The sequence below is a fragment of the Scyliorhinus torazame genome, chromosome X, assembly GCF_047496885.1.
Source record: "Scyliorhinus torazame isolate Kashiwa2021f chromosome X, sScyTor2.1, whole genome shotgun sequence".
Classification (NCBI taxonomy): Eukaryota; Metazoa; Chordata; class Chondrichthyes; order Carcharhiniformes; family Scyliorhinidae; genus Scyliorhinus; species Scyliorhinus torazame.
Genome location: NC_092738.1, coordinates 24,967,195 through 24,987,475, shown reverse-complemented (window position 1 = coordinate 24,987,475; position 20,281 = coordinate 24,967,195). Strand labels below are relative to the sequence as shown.

Genomic DNA, 20,281 nt, shown 5'->3' with positions numbered 1-20,281 from the left:
TTGCATAGCTAGCATCTTCTTCCTTGGTAAAGGCAGATGCAAAGTATTCAGTTAATACCTCAACTATGCCCTCTGCCTCCACACACAAATCATCTTTTTGGTCCCCAATTGGTCCTTCCTTCTCTTACCACCTTTTAACTATTTCTGTGCTGATAGAAGCCTTTGGGATTCCATTTTATGTTGGCTGCCAGTCTCTTTTCATACTCTCTCTTTGCGTCTCCTACTTTGAACCTTGCATATTCAGCCTGGTTCTCTATTGCATTTTCTATCTGACATCAGTCAAAAGCATACTTTTTCTCCTTTATCTTAATTTCTATCTCTTTTATCATCCAGAGAGTTCTGGATGTGTTTGCCTTACCTTGCCCTTTAAGGCCTTCTCTTTGACTGCATCAGTGCTCCCTCTTTAAAAGCAGCCCATTATTCAGCTAGTGTTCCTACCAATCCATGACTCTAATTTATCTGGATCAGATCCATTTTTACTCCATTAAAGTTTGCTTTCCCCCCAATTAATTATTCATACTCTGGATTGTTCTTTGTCATTTTCCATAGTCAGCCTAAACCTTGATACAATGATCACTGTCGCCCAAATGTTTTCCTTCTGACACTTGATCCTCTTGACCCACCTCATTCCCAAGAATCAGGTCTAGCAGTGCCTCCCTTGTCATTGAACTGGAATACTATAGAAAATTCTCCGAAACACTCAACAGGAACTCTTGCCACACTCTGCCTTTTACCCTGCTATCTCATAAGAACATAAGAACTAGGAACAGGAGTAGGCCATCTGGCCCCTCGAGCCTGCTCCGCCATTCAATGAGATCATGGCTGATCTTTGTGGACTCAGCTCCACTCTCCGGCCCATACACCATATCCCCGAATCCCTTTATTCTTTACAAAGGTATCTATCTTTTTCTTAAAAACGTTTAAAGGAGCCTCAACTGATTCACTGGGCAAGGAATTCCAGAGATTCACAAACCCTTTGGGTGAAGAAGTTCCTCCTAAACTCGGTCTTAAATCTACTTCCCCTTATTTTGAGGCTATGCCCCCTAGTTCTGCTTTCCCCGACCAGTGGAAACAACCTGCCCGCATCTATCCTATCTATTCCCTTCATAATTTTATATGTTTCAATAAGATCCCCCCGCATCCTTCTAAACTCCAATGAGTACAGTCCCAGTCTACTCAACCTCTCGTCATAATCTAATCCCCTCAACTCTGGGATCAACCTAGTGAATTTCCTCTGCACTCCCTCCAGTGCCAATATGTCCTTTCTCAGGTAAGGAGACCAAAACTGAACACAATACTCCAGATGTGGCCTCACCAACACCCTATACAATTGCAGCATAACCTCCCTAGTCTTGAACTCCATCCCGCTAGCAATGAAAGACAAAACTCGATTAGCCTTCATCATCACCTGTTGCACCTGCACACCAACTTTTTGCGACTCGTGCACCAGCACACCCAGGTCCCTCTGCACAGCAGCATGTTTTAACATCTTACCGTTTAAATAATAATCCATTCTGCTGTTATTCCTCCCAAAATGGATAGCCTCACACTTGGCAACATTGAATTCCATCTGCCAGATCCTAGCCCATTCACCTAACCTATCCAAATCCTTCTGCAGACTTCCGGTATCCTCTGCACTTTTTGCTTTACCACTCATCTTAGTGTCGTCTGCAAACTTTGACACATTGCACAACTCCAAATCATCTATGTAAATTGTCTCACTCTATATTCGAATGACGTCATCCTTTATAACTACTCTATTATGCGTGCACCTCTCTGCAATTTCACGGCAAGTTCCTTCCCACTAGTTTGTGGCCCATTGACTACAACGAGCAACGTAAATGCACCTTTTGTCTCCTCAGCATAAGCCAAATAGATTCGGTCTTGACCTCTCTGGCAAATCTTTCTTCAGCGTTATAATGTTCTCAATCAATCCTGCCACTTCCCCCACCGTTCTTTAATTTCCCATTTTTCCTGAACCAAGAATATCCAGGAATACCTAATGTCCAGTACTGGCCTTCTTTGAACCAAGTCACTGTATAGCTACATCATCATTATTTCCACATGGCTATCTATACCTGCAACTCACCAATCTTACTTAACACACTCCGTACATTCACATACATGTACAGCAACCCTAATTTAGACTTTATTACTTCCCCCTCTCACTATGAACCCACCGAATAGCTGCTCTCGTGCGATGTCTCTTCCAGTATTCTGCACATCTTGGTATTCCGCTAAAACATGACCACGTGATTCCAATACCTATGCCAACTTAGTTTCAACCGTCCCTGGTAACATTAGCAAATTGCGAACAAAGAAATTTGTCCCAGCTCAGTTTAGAGACAACCTGTTTGACCTGTACAGAGCCCAGCTCTTCAGAGCTGGTCCTAATGTCCCAGGAATCTAAAGCTCTCCCTCCTGTACTAGATCTCCAGAGACGTATTCATCGGCTTTATCCTCCGATTTCTACACTCACTTGCACTTGGTACTGGGAGTAATCTAGAGATTACTGCCTTTGAGGTCCTGCTTGCTAATTTCCTACCCAGCTCCCCAAATTCTGTTTGCAAGACCATATCCCTCTTTCTACCATGACTACTGACTGTTCATCTCCCCCCCCCCCTCCCCTCAGGGTGCTCTGTAGCGATTCACATTCTTGACCCTGGCACCAAGGAGGCAAAATACCACCCTGGAAAAAAGCATCTCTCTGTTCCCCTAACTATTGAATCAAAATGGGAGAATGGTACAGGCTAAAGACTTTCCAACAGACAGCCGCCAAAGGCTGTGCATAATTACTTTACGGTGCATTTGTGCCATGAGTTTACATCAGTTTCCTTTTGATCTGACATCATGTAATCCTCCAGCTAGTAAACATCCATAGTGTAGAGTCTGATTTAAGGGAGGTTACAGAATTCTCAAATCAACCGGTTAAATCTGGGACTGGAACCTACCAACGATCCTCAGATCTGATACTATGGGGCAACATGCCTCCATCTGTTAACTTTGCAAAATTAACTATTTTTCAGTTACACAAACTGTACAGTTTTGTGCACATGTATATCACTGCCACAAATATAGATGCTTCATTGCTTTCTCAATAACCTGGTTGAGCAAGGGAAAGGCACTGTTAGTGTAGATTGGAGGGTGGCAAATGTAACCCTGTTTTTAAAAAAGGAAGGAGAACATAGGCATTCCCTAACGTCAGTAGTAGGGAAATCTGCTGGAGTCTATCATAGAGGATGCGATAACAGGACACTTAGAACATATCAATGGGATTAGACAAAGTCAATGTGGGTTTATGAAAGGGAAATCGTGCTGGAGAAACCTACTTGAGTTTGAGGACGTAATTAGCAGAATAGATACGGGTGACCAGTGGATGTGGTGTATTTGGATTTTCAGAAAGCCTTTGATAAAGTCCCATGTAAGAGGTTAGTGTGCAAAATTGAAGTGTTTGGGATTGGGGGCAATATATTGGCATGGATTGAGAATTGGTTAGCAGATAAGAAACAGAGTGAATGGGCCCTTTTCAAAGTGACAGGCGGTGACTAATGGTGTACCGCAGGGATCAGTGCTTGGGCCCCAGCTATTCATAATTTACATCACTGATTTGAATGCGGGGAGCCAAATGTAATATTTCCACGTTTGCTGACAACACAAACCTTGGTGGGAATGTGACTGGTGAGGAGGATGTTAAGAGGCTTCAAGGTGATTCAGACAACTTGAGCGAGTGGGCAAATACATGGTAGATGCAGTATAATGTAGATAAATGTGGTTATCCGCTTCAAATGGAGAAACAGAGTGGCAGAGTATTATTTAAATGGTGATAGCTTGGGAAATCTTGACGTACAAAGGGACCTGGGTGTCCTAGTACACCAGTCACTGAAAGCAAGCAGGCAGGTACAACAGTTAGGTATGTTGACCTTCATTGCAAGAGGATTTGAGTACAGGAGCAAGTATGTCTTACTGCAGCTGTACAGGACCTTGGTGAAACCACACCTGGAGTACTGCATGCAGTTTCAGTCTCCTTTTCGAAGAAATTCTATACTTGCCATAGAGGAAGTGTAGCAAAGGGTTACCAGGCTGATTCCAGGGATGGCAGGATCGATCTATGGGTTGACTGGGCCTGCATGCAGTGTAATGTAGAAGAATCAGAGGGGATCGAATTGAAACAATGAAATTCTGATAGGGGTGGACAGACTGGTTTCAGGGATGCTGTTTCGTCTGGTTTTTGGGGTGGGGGGGTGATCTAAAACAATGGGCCGACATTCTCAGGAAATGGGTTAGGCCATTTGAGATGAGGAGAAACTTCACTCAGAGGATGGTGAACCTGTGGAATTCTCTACCCCAGAAGGCTGTGGAAGCCAAGTCACTGAATATATATTTATGAAGGAAATAGATAAAGTTTTAGATTCCAAGGTGTCAGGGGTATGGGGAGTGCAGGAATACGGTGTTGAGATAGAGGGCCAGCCATGATTGTATTGAATGGCGGAGGAGGCTCGAGGGGCCGACTGGCCGACTCTTGCTCCTATTTCTCAATAGAAACTCCTAGGTTCAACTTATTTCAGCTGGCGAATGATATACAGCACCAACCAGTTTTGAAGTGCTATCTAGCCAAAAGTTAAAACACATAAGAATCTTGGGTAAAAAGAGATGTCTCAGACTCTAGAGTCAAGCAGCTATATCAATGCACTGTGCTGCAGGCTTACAATACCCAAGTGCAAACTTACTGCCATTAATTTGACAAAAACACATTTGAATCAGCTTTTAAACGTAGCACAAAAATTTTGTTGCCTTCAACAAAAAACTTTCTGCAACCTATTAAATTTCCTACCAGGTCTGTATGGCTTCCTCTTCCTCTTTTTCCCTTCCTCAGATTCCTCACTTGTTTTTACAGGATCGTTCGTTGGGCAAACTTCGCGCTCCTGACTGACAGGCACATCAAACTTTACGTCACATTCCCCTGGTTCCATGGCAACTTTAAAAGAAGTATAAGCCAATTCCAGAAAATTAGATTCAGTCCAATCCAAAAACCATCAAAAGTTACAAAAAAAAGTAGTCGTGATGTGGAGATGCCGGCGTTGGACTGGGGTGAGCACAGTACGAAGTCTTACAACACCAGGTTAAAGTCCAACAGGTTTGTTTCGATGTCACTAGCTTTCGGAGCGCTGCTCCTTCCTCAGGTGAATGAAGAGGCATGTACAAAAAGTAGCACAGTGATATGTAACAGCTTTTAATTTTCGCCCATGCCCCACATTTCCACAAAAAACACATTCAATTTTCAGATTTCACATCAGGGCAAAGTTCCAATCGATGGCTATGACATTCAAAATTGCATGTGTGTGCACTTTATGTCGTCACATTGAGTTTTTCAACTTTCCCATTATAAAATCCGCGCTCAATTTGTAATGGAAAACACATTTGTACACCATTGTAAAATTGGCCACTGGGTTTGCCATTTTCCCCACAATAATTCAGTTTTCAGATGTTCAAAATAACTGGCTAACCAAAATAAATTTTTAAATTTCACAATAACGTGATTACATTTGTTCACTGTATTTATAGTGTTCTCTTCATGGTTACACTTATTACTTGAAGGTCTCAGTCCCTCTTAAAAGCCTGGACTCAAGAGTTGATATTCTTACCCAGAAATATGATGCCGAGAGTTGAATTAAAATTTTGCAGCCTGACGATGTGCAATGTATCTCATTTTTCTGGGCCCATTAGTATTGTTCACCTATACCGTGTAGCAAATTTCAATTAGCTACGAACAATTGCTGCTCAATAAACTTCAAAACTTTTTGAAGAGGGCAAATTTGAAAAATTGAGATTTCACAATAAAGTGTGTCAGAGAGAAAAATGCCCCAACTGCTGTAGCCTTTGCAATGTGTTCCGTAAACGATAGAGAAAAGAAAGAGTCTTCTTTCTTGTAATGTTATTTCAATTTTTAAAAAAGGAGTTTCTTGGGAAGATGAAATCCACAGTGCTAGTGTGCACTACAATTTAATCACCTAGTTTCATTTTGGAGAATGAAATTATGCTAGAGTACAACTGTTATATGAATGTAAAATTAGAACAAAATTAGGTTTAAATAAGATGTAAAACCAGTATTCTTTTCGGGCGAGAATGAGTGGGTTATTTCAGGGGATAGCAGATGAGTGAGAGAGGTGTGGGCGGGGGCCAGCGGATCACGCACGCATGTTTTGGGTTGAGAAAAATTGGGAAGATTCTGGGCGGGAGTGTTCGCGGTCTTAGCCAGGATAGTGGAGGAGGAGATGGACCCAGACCCTTTGGTGGCGATATTTGGGGTTTGAGAAAAGCCAGAGCTCATGGAGAGGAGGAAGGCCGATGTCATGGCCTTCGCCTCTCTGATTGCACGGCGGCGAATTTTACTGGAGTGGCGGTCGGCATCGCCACCGGGGGTAGCAGCATGGTTGGGTGACCTGTACGACTTCCTGTGGTTGGAGAAGATAAAGTATGAGTTAAGGGGCTCTGCAGGGGGGGGGTTTGAGAAAAGGTGGTGATGTTTGTGACCGTGTTTCATCATAGAATTTACAGTGCAGAAGAAGGCCATTCTCAAACCCCACCCAACCTTTTTGGACACTAAGGGCAATTTAGCATGGCCAATCCATCTAACCTGCTTATCTTTGGACTGTGGGAGGGAACCAGAGCACCCAGAGGAAACCCACGCAGACACGCGGAGCTGTTCAGACTGTATAGTTGATTGCTGGGAAATATATGTTTCCCGGGGTGTTTATTTGCTGTAACCTGTTTTGATACATGTTTGTAATAAAATACATTTTTTTAAAAAGGCAGTGTGCTTTTTGCTCTGGTTTTACAACCTCTGTTCCTCACCTTTTTCCTCCTCCCCTTCTTCTTTCTTTATTTCTATAGATGAGCCATCTATATTAACCATCATTGGCTCACTGCATGGAGTTGGAGGTTTGTTCTTTAGTTTGGGCTTTGGTCCTTTTTTGTGTGGCGGAGAAAGTATAAGACTTCGGAACTGTGACATTCCCGACTCGGTCAGCCATACGCCGTCCTGGTTATAAAACCGTGGCTCTACATATGAATAAATCAAATCTAAAATAAATTTAGCACACTGCATGAACAAAAAGGGGGAGAATATAATCTCTTCAAACCAGTTTTCTATTAAATAACTCACCTGGGTCTTTCACTTTGATGATAGGTGCAATCACCGGCGATTCACTTCGAACTACAAAGAAAATTCAGAACTTTTATGTCAAATGCCAGAAACTATTAAAGGTTAAAATATGCTGACAGAAGTAGTCCCAACACACACAATATTTGATTAATTTGGAAACTTGGCCATTAAAGAAGTACTTTGTCACTATGCTGAAATGGCTTCTGAGGTAAGAAACCACACTTGAGAACACTATAATGGCCTTTCCATTAAAACTAAACTCATTTGCATACATAATAAATTCAGCAAATGCTTTATTATTTTTTCTTTTTTAAATTTGGAGAACCCAATTCATTTTTTTTCCAATTAAGGGGCAATTTTAGCGTGGCCAATCCACCTAACCAGCACATCTTTGGGGTGTGGGGGCAAAACCCACGAAAACACGGGGAGAATGTGCAAACTGTCCACACGGACAGTGACCCGGGGCCAGGATCGAACCTGGGACCTCGGCGCTGTGAGGCAGCAGTGCTAACCACTGCGCCACCGTGCTGCCACAGCAAATGCTTCATGCATTGTAATATTCAGTGTACATATCACACCCTGATGCAAGATTTTGGCATCTACAAAATAAGACGCCTGTCCACTTTATCATAAGGTTCACGAGAGTAACGGTTGTAAGCATAAATAAAATGAAGATACATTATTTTTAAACCGCAATCTTTTATGTCTAAATGAAATAGAAGATTGTTACTGCATGCCTCAAAATATTGATCGTGGACTAACTCCACCACTCACCAATGGGACGAACAACAAAGGGCTCACACGCAGTACAATCAAAGCCCTCATCTGCTGCTTGTTCCACTTCATCTTCTGTGAAGAGATTTTCACAAATGGCATGGACCCACCTGCAAGCAGCAACACTTGTAATTTTGCTCATGAAAATGGCAGAGGCTACAGATGTACGAATTAATTACTTGAAACAGTTTACTTGTTCTGGATTTAAGATTAGGGCCTGTAAAAATATTTTCATTTCTGACATTGCACTGCATAGGAATCTTCATTACAAGCTTAATTTCATTCATCTTGAAAACAACGCAGTTATTATAGGAATAATACATTGCAGAAAACTTCAGCTCGCTGGGTAGAGTTTGCAACTATATTAGTAATGTAGGTGCAACCCAAGGGAAATTACAAATATTAGATTTCATGGAAAAGAAAACATGGATAAAAATGTTACGACTCATGCATCTTATAGGATACAATATAAAACAAGTTATGCACTCTACATGATGAAATCCTGGCCCTTTACTTCAGAACAACATAAAAAATGGTCTGTAAAACCAGTGATAAGACGTTCTTCTGGCCTACCGATCACAATGGTGACACTGTATAAGAAGGTCCTCTTCTTCATAGTCTTCATTGCAGCTTGGACAAGTGACAAGGCTGCCACAAGGTGCACAGTGAGTGTAGTTATTCTGCCACTCACAGTGAAAACCAGGTGTTGTGGCACCACACTGTGTACAGCAAACACACCTGCAAGACAAGTATGAAAGCCGGCTTCATATTATCTCAGCATAAAGAAAGTTACATTAGATGTATCAAGAGAAAAGAAACGAAAAAAACCTCAGAAGCAAAAACAGAAAATATTGGACAATTTCAGCAGGTCTGACAGCATCTGTGGTGAGAGAAGGGAACAAACTTTTCAAGTCTGGATGACTCTAGTATGGTTCTTTCAATCAAACCTGCTTGGTTTTATCCTTCTCCCTCAAGTGCTTCTCTGTACATTCCTCCGAAGCCATGAGCATTTTAAGCCTGGTCAAGCTTGGGTCAACATGGCTGACATTTTGCCATATACGTCAGAAACCTAGCTGTTTCTCGACATCTCAGAATTCATTTAAAACAAACTAGATAACCCCTAATCTGCTTCCAAATCACAGAAAGATACAGCACGGGAAGACATTAATTACATCGATTCTGTGCCAGGTAAGAACAATCCAATTAATCCCACTCTTTCGGGGGTGGCACGGTAGCACAGCAGTTTGCATTGTTGCTTCACAGCTCCAGGGTCCCAGGTTCGATTCCGGCTTGGGTCACTGTCCGTGCGGAGTCTGCACGTTCTCCCCGTATGCGCGTGGGCTTCCTCCGGGTGCTCCGGTTTCCTCCCACAGTCCAAAGATGTGCAGGTTAGGTGGATTGGCCATGCTAAATTGCCCTTAGTGTCCAAAAAGGTTGGGTGGGGTTACTGGGAGGTGTGGGCTGGAGTACAGTTCTCTTTTCAAGGACCGGTGCAGACTCAATGGGCCGAATGGTCACCTACTGCACTGTAAATTCTATGTTTCTATGAAACCTTTACATCCTTCCCAAAGCATGGTGTCAAAAAGCTGGACAAAATACTCCAGCTGGACCACATTAGTGTTTTATACACATTCAGCATAACTTCTTGGCTATTATACTATTAATGCACAAGCATCTCTATGTTGCCCTCTTCTTGCACATCTTTAAGTCGTACCATTTAGTATCTACTTGCTTTCCTCATTCTTCTTGGCAAAGTGGGAAGCAACCAGAAAAACTGCATTTTTAAAAAACCAACCTCAAACGCAGGATAGAATTTTTTGGTTTCAGTTTCCAAATGCTTGCAACAATGTGCACGTTAATCAATATTTTTCTTTTAATGACCTTGGAGTCTTTTTTGAAGCCAGGCTAACCATTTTAACAATTGGGCAAAAGTTACTACACCTTGTCAATGTTCGATAGAGGCCAGGTGGAGGAATTGAAAAGATAAAGCTTTAAAATGAGAAGAGACTAATTAAATAGAAAGAGTACAATTCAAATTTGTAAAAGTATTAAATACAGAGCAGTAGAAAAGTGAAAAGGGAATGCTTAAGATTTTGTGCTTCTCCAATGATTCAAAATATTTACCAAGGAAACAAACCAATTCACAGGCCAGCAAGATTCCAGGTTGCATCCACAGTCAATGTTCTGAGTTAGCCAACAAAGCAGTAAGGTTGGTAATGTCCCTGAACTTTGGTGTTGGGGAGGGATGGAGGACAACCAGGGTTTCTGGTCATAAATACTGCACAGCTTTGTAAAACAAAATTCCAATCAAGGGGCAACTTAGTATGGCCAATCCACCTACCGTGCACATTTTCTGGGGGGGGGGGGGGGTTTGGGAGTGAGACCCACGCAGCAGACACGGGGAGAATGTGCAAACTCCACGCAGGCCCGGGGCCTCGGCACCGTGAGGCAGCAGTGCTAACCACTGCACCACCATGCCGTCCCTAAATACTGCACAGCTAACCACTTATTGGAAGGGTTCATGTTCAAACATCAAATTAGAAGGGGAACTGGATTGACCGTACACAGTTAAACAGCTCGCCACGGCTCAATATTGAGGCTTCACATGCAAACAATGACCACTTGGGTGAATAACTGGAAGTTAACTTGCCATCATTATGTCATAGAACAATTTACAGTGCAGAAGGAGGCCATTCGGCCCATCGAGTCTGCACCGGCTCTTGGAAAGAGCACCCCACCCAAGGTCAACACCTCCACCCTATCCCCATAACCCAGTAACCCCACCCAACACTAAGGGCAATTTTGAACACGAAGTGCAATTTCTCATGGCCAATCCACCTAACCTGCACATCTTTGGTCTGTGGGAGGAAACCGGAGCACCCGGAGGAAACCCACGCACACACGGGGAGGATGTGCAGACTCCGCACAGACAGTGACCCAAGCCGGAATCGAACCTGGGACCCTGGAGCTGTGAAGCAATTGTGCTATCCACAATGCTACTGTGCTGCCCTTACCATACAAAGGAACCTATGGCTCTGGGAGATGTGCAAAGAGAAAATTTGTAAAAAAAATAAAAAGTATTTTCAAATAAAATAATTTCCCTTTCCTGATGTCAGGTCATACACAATTAAATTTTGCACTCACCACTTGCATTTCCACCCACCCTTTGGCACAGTCTGCAATGGTGGATCCAGGCAATACGTGTGGTAACTTATATCACAATCATCACATAATAATAAACGAGCAGGATCGGAAGCTTTGCCACACGCTTCACACACAATGCATTCCAAGCAACGCCATCCTTTGCTCAACATAACTTTTGTGATCTGCAAGTTAGAGAGCATCATCAAAAAACCTTTAAATTAAGACAATATTCCAATAAAAGCTCAGATTTAGATTAAAATTGGCAGACTCGGTCAAAGAGACCAGAATGATGACTTGAAATTCATAGACGCAGGAGGTATTGCTACGTTTAAATGTGGTTCAAACATACCGGGGGGGAAGAGATTTTCTCAGTATACGATCTGTAAGAAAAACTATATATATATATTTATATATATATATATATGCTTTACATAAGCACTTGAAAAGGAATTACTCTTTCTTTGTCAGCAAACATACATAGTGAATTCAATGTTTGCGTTAAACTAGATTACAAAGTGTTGGATGTTGGTCCTTCATTCCCTTACATCAGATGCACAAATTCATGCAGTTTTCAAAAATTACAAAGAACTTCTCTGTTGTACTTGTGCTTCAATAATAATGATATAGCTTGTTTCTCAATCCTCTTCGGCAACCACACTTGCTAACGAGTATGGTTGTCCACCTAAGAAACTAAGTGTTACTGGTCATGGGTTCTGTGAGTTCTTTCATAGTTGATGAGCCCAATCAGAGACCCACATCTTTGACTGCACACTTAAGAGGTGTTTCCGGGAGGTGGGATCTGTCCTTGGACTGTAGATCGCTGGTAATCCTTTCTCATGCCCCTTTACTGGGCCTCCTCTTGCCGCTGGATGTCCTCTAAGAATGGTGTCCTTTCAATCAAAAGGTTCCTCCAAATAGATATCTTCTGAGCAAGGACCCCCCCAGGCACTGACGCCTATGCTGCATTTCTTGAGGTAAGCCTTTGAGGGTGTCTTTGAAGCACTTCCTTTGTCCTCCTCGTTAGGAAGCCTTCCTTGAGCTGGGCAAAGATGATTTGCTTTGGAAGTCGGGGCTGTCATCCGAAGCATATGGCCGGCCAACAGAATTGGTTTCGGATGATCTTGGCCTCGATGCTGGTGCTCGTGGTTCCTTCAAGGACACTGATGTTAGTAAGCGTGTCCTCCCAGCTGATGCAGAGAATCAGTCTCAGACAGTGTTGATGATACCTCTCCAGGGCCTTGAGGTGGTGTCTGTATGTAGCCCATGTTTTTGAGATGTATGGAAGAGTTGGGAGGATGACCACCTTGTAGACGAGGATCTTGGTGTCAGCACGGATGTCGCGGTCGTCAGAGACCTTTGCTCTTAGGCATCCGACGGAGACACTCGCTGATTAGCTATGCTGTTGGATCTCCGCATCAATTTCACCCCCCCACCCAATAATTTAGAGCACCCAATTCTATTTTTCCAATTAAGGGGCAATATAGCGTGGCCAATTCACTTACCCTGCACATCTTTTTGGGTTGTGGGATTGAAACTCACGCAGACACGGGGAGAATGTGCAAACTCCACACGGACAGTGACCCGGGGCCGGGATCGAACCTGGGTCCTCGGCACCATGAGCCAGCAGTGCTAACCACTGTGCCGCCGGGATCTTGGCATCAATGTCAGCCTTAGAGGAGAGGGGCCTCATTAAAATATTGCCCACTGCTGCACGGTTTGTCGGACGCCACACTGGCTTTCCGGAAGGATTCTTCAGAGACTGGGAGAAGGCAGCTGGCAAGGATCCGGGCGATGATATTCCCGGCGATGGGGGGGGGGGGGGGGGGGGGGGTTCCTTGCGAGTTCCCACAGTTCGTTTTGTCTCCTTTCTTTAAGATGGTGATGACGGCATCCCAGAGGTCGACAGGAATTTCATCTCGGTCCCAGATTTTCCCCAATGTTTGAAAATCTCCGTGGGATCTCCACTCCTGCGGCTTTTCTGTTCTGCACGTGTTTAATGGCGGCTTCAACTTCATCCACGTTTGGTGGATCAACTTTGATGGGGAGTTGGGGGATTTCCTCAAACACTGCCTCATCTATAGATGTATCACGGTTTACGAGTGTTCTCTCCATCGAAGGCCAATGTTTTCTTTGTCTCTCAAGAGTGTTCCGACCTTACTCCACACCGGTTTGAGGCCCAGACTATTGGGTCCTGGCCTTGTTGCCAGTGAAGCCCCGGGTGTCATGCTCATCAACGAGGAGTTGCAGCTCCTTAGCTTAGTCCACTATTGATTCTCCATTTTCCTGGTTCTTTGTATCTCCGCCGTGGCTAACTGATGAACTCTCCTCTTCGCTTGTTATGTCATTTTACCAGGCGCAAAGAGCTTTCCTCTTCTTGTCAATGAGTTCTTGGATGGTGTGGTATTTCTTGAACCAGTCTTGGTGTTTCCTGGTCTTGTAGCCGATGGTTTCTTCACAGCTCTTTCCAGTTTTCTTCCACTCCATTAGGATGAACATTTTGGAGATTTTAGAGAAGACATTGTTGGAAGTTCATGAGCATGCTTGGCTCTTGAAACCGCTCAATGTTGATCTGTTTTCTGAGTGGTTTCTTCCATCTTCCACTGCTTCAGGTGGAGTTTGATGGAGACAGAGGAGCAGATGAGCCAGTGACCTGTCCAGCAGTAATCTGCACTGGTCATCACTTTGGTGGTGAGGGTATCCTTTTGGTCTCGGGATCGGACAATGACAAAGTCAATCATGTACCAGTGCTTTGATCATGGATATCTCTGGGAAGTCTTGAACTTGTCGTTTTGGGGGAATAGTATGTTAGCGAAGACAAGCTGGTGTTCTGCTCATTTGGCGAGAAGAACTCTGTTGGAGTTGTAATTCCCAACTCCTTCCTTTCCAATGGGTCCTCTCCAGATTTGGGAGTCCTTTCCAACCCTGATGTTGAGGTCCCCAAGGAGGAGGATCTTATCTCCCTTCGGAATTTGGGAGGCTATGGTGTCCAGGGAGGAGTAGAAACCTTCTTTGGACTCATCCAAAAGGTGGTTGTCCCCCTCTCGAACAGATATACCCCTTTGGATACTGTCGGGGGGGATAGCCTATCAGGGGAAAACAGCAGCAGCCAGAGCAGTGGCACCACGGCTGGCTCTGATGTTCAGAAGGGAGGGTCAAAGCGCAGAAGAGTAATAGTAATAGGGGACTCTATAGTCAGGGCACAGATAGGCGCTTCTGTGGACGTGAAAGAGACTCCAGGATGGTATGTTGCCTCCCTGGTGCCAGGGTCCAGGATGTCTCCGAACGGGTAGAGGGCATCCTGAAGGGGGAGGGCAAACAGGCAGAGGTCGTTGTACATATTGGTACTAATGACATAGGCAGGAAGGGGCATGAGGTCCTGCAGCAGGAGTTCAGGGAGCTAGGCAGAAAGTTAAAAGACAGGACCTCGAGGGTTGTAATCTCGGGATTACTCCCTGTGCCACGTGCCAGTGAGACTAGAAATAGGAAGATAGAGCAGCTAAACACGTGGCTAAACAGCTGGTGTAGGAGGGAGGGTTTCCATTATCTGGACCACTGGGAGCTCTTCCAGGGTAGGTGTGACCTGTATAAGAAGGACGGGTTGCATCTAAACCGGAGAGGCATAAATATCCTGGCCGCGAGGTTTGCTAGTGTCACACGGGAGGGTTTAAACTAGTGTGGCAGGGGGGTGGGCACGGGAGCAATAGGTCAGAAGGTGAGAGCATTGAGGGAGAACTAGGGAATAGGGACAGTGGCTCTGAGGCAGAGCAGACAGGGAGCAGTTGCTGAACACAGCAGGTCTGGTGGCCTGAAGTGCATATGTTTTAATGCAAGAAGTATTACGGGTAAGGCAGATGAACTTAGAGCTTGGATTAGTACTTGGAACTATGATGTTGTTGCCATTACAGAGACCTGGTTGAGGGAAGGGCAGGATTGGCAGCTAAACGTTCCAGGATTTAGATGTTTCAGGCGGGATAGAGGGGGATGTAAAATGGGAGGCGGAGTTGCGCTACTGGTTCGGGAGAACATCACAGCTGTACTGCGAGAGGACACCTCAGAGGGCAGTGAGGCTATATGGGTAGAGATCAGGAATAAGAAGGGTGCAGTCACAATGTTGGGGGTTTACTACAGGCCTCCCAACAGCCAGCGGGAGATAGGGGAGCAGATAGGTAGACAGATTTTGGAAAAGAGTAAAAACAACAGGGTTGTGGTGATGGGAGACTTCAACTTCCCCAATATTGACTGGGACTCACTTAGTGCCAGGGGCTTAGACGGGGCGGAGTTTGTAAGGAGCATCCAGGAGGGCTTCTTAAAACAATATGTAGACAGTCCAACTAGGGAAGGGGCGGTACTGGACCTGGTATTGGGGAATGAGCCCGGCCAGGTGGTAGATGTTTCAGTAGGGGGTCATTTCGGTAACAGTGACCACAATTCAGTAAGTTTTAAAGTACTGGTGGACAAGGATAAGAGTGGTCCTAGGGTGAATGTGCTAAATTGGGGGAAGGCTAATTATAACAATATTAGGCGGGAACTGAAGAACATAGATTGGGGGCGGATGTTTGAGGGCAAATCAACATCTGACATGTGGGAGGCTTTCAAGTGGCAGTTGAAAGGAATTCAGGACCGGCATGTTCCTGGTGAGTAAGAAGGATAAATACGGCAATTTTCGGGAACCATGGATGACGATATTGTAGGCCTCGTCAAAAAGAAAAAGGAGCCATTTGTCAGGGCTAAAAGGCTAGGAACAGACGAAGCCTGTGTGGAATATAAGGAAAGTAGGAAGGAACTTAAGCAAGGAGTCAGGAGGGCTAGAAGGGGTCACGAAAAGTCATTGGCATATAGGGTTAAGGAAAATCCCAAGGCTTTTTACACGTACATAAAAAGCAAGAGGGTAGCCAGGGAAAGGGTTGGCCCACTGAAGGATAGGCAAGGGAATCTATGTGTGGAGCCAGAGGAAATGGGCGAGGTACTAAATGAATACTTTGCATCAGTATTCACCAAAGAGAAGAAATTGGTAGATGTTGAGTCTGGAGAAGGGTGTGTAGATAGCCTGGGTCACATTGAGATCCAAAAAGACGAGGTGTTGGGTGTCTTAAAAAATATTAAGGTAGATAAGTCCCCAGGGCCTGATGGAATCTACCCCAGAATACTGAAGGAGGCTGGAGAGGAAATTGCTGAGGCCTTGACAGAAATCTTTGGATCCTCGCTGTCTTCAGGGGATGTCCCGGAGGACTGGAGAATAGCCAATGTTGTTCCTCTGTTTAAGAAGGGTAGCAAGGATAATCCCGGGAACTACAGGCCGGTGAGCCTTACTTCAGTGGTAGGGAAACTACTGGAGAGAATTCTTCGAGACAGGATCTACTCCCATTTGGAAGCAAATGGACGTATTAGTGAGAGGCAGCACGGTTTTGTGAAGGGGAGGTCGTGTCTCACTAACTTGATAGAGTTTTTCGAGGAGGTCACTAAGATGATTGATGCAGGTAGGGCAGTGGATGTTGTCTATATGGACTTCAGTAAGGCCTTTGACAAGGTCCCTCATGGTAGACTAGTACAAAAGGTGAAGTCACACGGGATCAGGGGTGAGCTGGCAAGGTGGATACAGAACTGGCTAGGCCATAGAAGGCAGAGAGTAGCAATGGAAGGATGCTTTTCTCATTGGAGGGCTGTGACCAGTGGTGTTCCACAGGGATCAGTGCTGGGACCTTTGCTCTTTGTAGTATATATAAATGATTTGCAGGAAGATGTAACTGGTCTGATTAGTAAGTTTGCAGACGACACAAAGGTTGGTGGAATTGCGGATAGCGATGAGGACTGTCGGAGGATACAGCAGGATTTAGATTGTTTGGAGACTTGGGCAGAGAGATGGCAGATGGAATTTAATCCGGACAAATGTGAGGTAATGCATTTTGGAAGGTCTAATGCAGGCAGGGAATATACAGTGAATGGTAGAACCCTCAAGAGTATTGAAAGTCAAAGAGATCTAGGAGTACAGGTACACAGGTCATTGAAAGGGGCAACACAGGTGGAGAAGGTAGTCAAGAAGGCATACGGCATGCTTGCCTTCATTGGCTGGGGCATTGAGTATAAGAATTGGCAAGTCATGTTGCAGCTGTATAGAACCTTAGTTAGGCCACACTTGGAGTATAGTGTTCAATTCTGGTCGCCACACTACCAGAAGGATGTGGAGGCTTTAGAGAGGGTGCAGAAGAGATTTACCAGAACGTTGCCTGGTATGGAGGGCATTAGCTATGAGGAGCGGTTGAATAAACTCGGTTTGTTCTCACTGGAACGAAGGAGGTTGAGGGGAGACCTGATAGAGGTATACAAAATTATGAGGGACATAGACAGAGTGGATAGTCAGAGGCTTTTCCCCAGGGTAGAGGGGTCAATTACTAGGAGGCATAGGTTTAAGGTGAGAGGGGCAAGGTTTAGAGTAGATGTACGAGGCAAGTTTTTTTTACGCAGAGGGTAGTGGGTGCCTGGAACTCGCTACCGGAGGAGGTGGTGGAAGCAGGGACGATAGTGACATTTAAGGGGCATCTTGACAAATACATGAATAGGATGGGAATAGAGGGATACGGACCCAGGAAGTGTAGAAGATTGTAGTTTAGTCGGGCAGCATGGTCGGCACAGGCTTGGAGGGCCGAAGGGCCTGTTCCTGTGCTGTACATTTCTTTGTTCTTTGTTCATCATTGGCATCAAGGGTTGGGGTGTAGGCACTCACGACCATTGTCTGCTGGTTCTTGGCAAGTTGGTGACGGACGGTCACGAGGCGCTCATTGATAGACAGAGAGCTCAGAGAGCTGGTTGATTAGTTTGTTCTTGATGGCGAAACGAATACCATGCGTCCTGGGCTGACCCTCACGCGTTCCTCTCCAGACGGTATAACCACTGCCATCTTTCCTCAGCTGCTCTTTGGATCTCTTGCAGGGCAGCAACATCATGTTTGAAGTGCCTGAGTTCACGGGCAACAAGGGCAGTTCTCTGTTCCAGTCATTTGTTTTGTTCATTATCAATGATTCTCAATATAGTCCTTAGCTGCTGTTTGCAGGTTTGTCCATTTGTTTTAGGACTTCATCAACTATCCAAAATTCTCTGACCAAGAAGACGGGGGTGGGGCTCTTTCACAGAACTTTGCCATTGTTTTTCTATTGATTGTCACAAGTCAATAGGAAGTGTGTAGCTGCAACCCATGACTTTGCCTGTTGATTCTTCGATTTTTCCTTTGGGGAAGTATCTGACATCAGTGGTCAACCATTGTTCTATTGGGCAGTTTATCAGATCTGCTGCACAAAACCAGCAAGTCAGCATTCATCCATCATAAGCATTTAATAATTGAATCTTTCCATATTGGACGTTTACCTCCCTTCCCTAGCCTAAGAGTCTATCTCCTCCATACCTTGCTATTGACACAATAGGGGTGATAGCACTGTCCACACTGTGAACAAGCCAACAGCTGTCCCTCTACCCCACGTCCAAAGCTCCCACACACCACACACATATCCTGAAAGACAAAGACAAAAACACAGCTTTACAAGTCATTCATGAATATTTCTTGTCAACATGTAGACTAGTTTTAATTCTGTAAATACATTTCAGGAGTTCAGAGGCCCTCTCTGCTATTTAACGCAAATATTTCACATCAAATAAAGTGTAATGCTCCAACAGTATTTAAGTTGGATTAAAGTTATGAACAGCGATAGCAGAACTGTATGTTAATATAATATGTATTCACAGAATATCACATCCTGTGGCATGTTGGGATTCAATGAAGAATGCAAATTTGGAATCAAAAGTAATGAAAATCTTGCAGCCAGCCCAAGATTCCAAAACACATTACATCTAACTACGTCATATGAATAAGAACATAGTCTGTATGTTCCCTACAGCGACTTTGCTTTTCCCCCCAAAAAAGCTGACATACATGGAAAACCATCAGCCATGGAGCCTGCTGTCCAGCGCTAGGACACTAGCTTCTGCGATTATCTGGAAAAGTGGAACGATTGTCCCTGTCAGGCAGGGAAGAGATGGTCGAGTGAGGGAACCATGGTTGACAAGAGAGGTTGAATGTCTTGTTAAGAGGAAAAAGGTGACTTATGTAAGGCTGAGGAAACAAGGTTCAGACAGGGCATTGGAGGGATACAAGATAGCCAGGAGGGAACTGAAGAAAGGGATTAGGAGAGCTAAGAGAGGGCATGAACAATCTTTGGCGGGTTGGATCAAGGAAAACCCCCAAGGCCTTTTACACATATGTGAGAAATATGAGAATGACTAGAGCGAGGGTAGGTCCGATCAAGGACAGTAGCGGGAGATTGGGTATTGAGTCTGAAGAGATAGGAGAGGTCTTGAACAAGTACTTTTCTTCTGTATTTACAAATGAGAGGGGCGATATTGTTGGAGAGGACAGTGTGAAACAGATTGGTAAGCTCGAGGAAATACTTGTTAGGAAGGAAGATGTGTTGGGCATTTTGAAAAACTTGAGGATAGACAAGTCCCCCGGGCCTGACGGGATATATCCAAGGATTCTATGGGAAGCAAGAGATGAAATTGCAGAGCCGTTGGCAATTATCTTTTCGTCCTCACTGTCAACAGGGGTGGTACCAGGGGATTGGAGAGTGGCGAATGTCGTGCCCCTGTTCAAAAAAGGGACTAGGGATAACCCTGGGAATTACAGGCCAGTTAGTCTTACTTCGGTGGTAGGCAAAGTAATGGAAAGGGTACTGAAGGATAGGATTTCTGAGCATCTGGAAAGACACTGCTTGATTAGGGATAGTCAGCACGGATTTGTGAGGGGTAGGTCTTGCCTTACAAGTCTTATTGAATTCTTTGAGGAGGTGACCAAGCATGTGGATGAAGGTAAAGCAGTGGATGTAGTGTACATGGATTTTAGTAAGGCATTTGATAAGGTTCCCCATGGTAGGCTTATGCAGAAAGTAAGGAGGCATGGGATCGTGGGAAATTTGGCCAGTTGGATAACGAACTGGCTAACCGATAGAAGTCAGAGAGTGGTGGTGGATGGCAAATATTCAGCCTGGATCCCAGTTACCAGTGGCGTACCGCAGGGATCAGTTCTGGGTCCTCTGCTGTTTGTGATTTTCATTAATGACTTGGATGAGGGAGTTGAAGGGTGGGTCAGTAAATTTGCAGACGATACGAAGATTGGTGGAGTTGTGGATAGTAAGGAGGGCTGTTGTCGGCTGCAAA

The 20,281-nt window shown here is 44.6% G+C and overlaps 1 protein-coding gene across 21 annotated transcripts in view; it reads right to left on the bottom strand.

Moving 5' to 3' along the window:
* The window catches only part of kmt2d (lysine (K)-specific methyltransferase 2D), a 306,604-nt gene that overhangs the window by 163,972 nt on the left and 122,351 nt on the right, over positions 1 to 20,281 (bottom strand). For 17 of the 21 annotated variants that reach the window (XM_072493795.1, XM_072493792.1, XM_072493808.1 and 14 more), the window contains 7 exons: positions 18,477 to 18,581; positions 11,081 to 11,262; positions 8,510 to 8,674; positions 7,937 to 8,046; positions 7,163 to 7,213; positions 6,853 to 7,080; positions 4,832 to 4,975 (listed from right to left, as the gene is read on the bottom strand). In XM_072493795.1, the coding sequence (XP_072349896.1) occupies positions 4,832 to 4,975; positions 6,853 to 7,080; positions 7,163 to 7,213; positions 7,937 to 8,046; positions 8,510 to 8,674; positions 11,081 to 11,262; positions 18,477 to 18,581 (985 nt within the window). The remainder of the gene's footprint in view (positions 1 to 4,831; positions 4,976 to 6,852; positions 7,081 to 7,162; positions 7,214 to 7,936; positions 8,047 to 8,509; positions 8,675 to 11,080; positions 11,263 to 18,476; positions 18,582 to 20,281) is intronic. The other 4 variants (XM_072493805.1, XM_072493811.1, XM_072493813.1 and 1 more) reach the window with 1 other exon arrangement.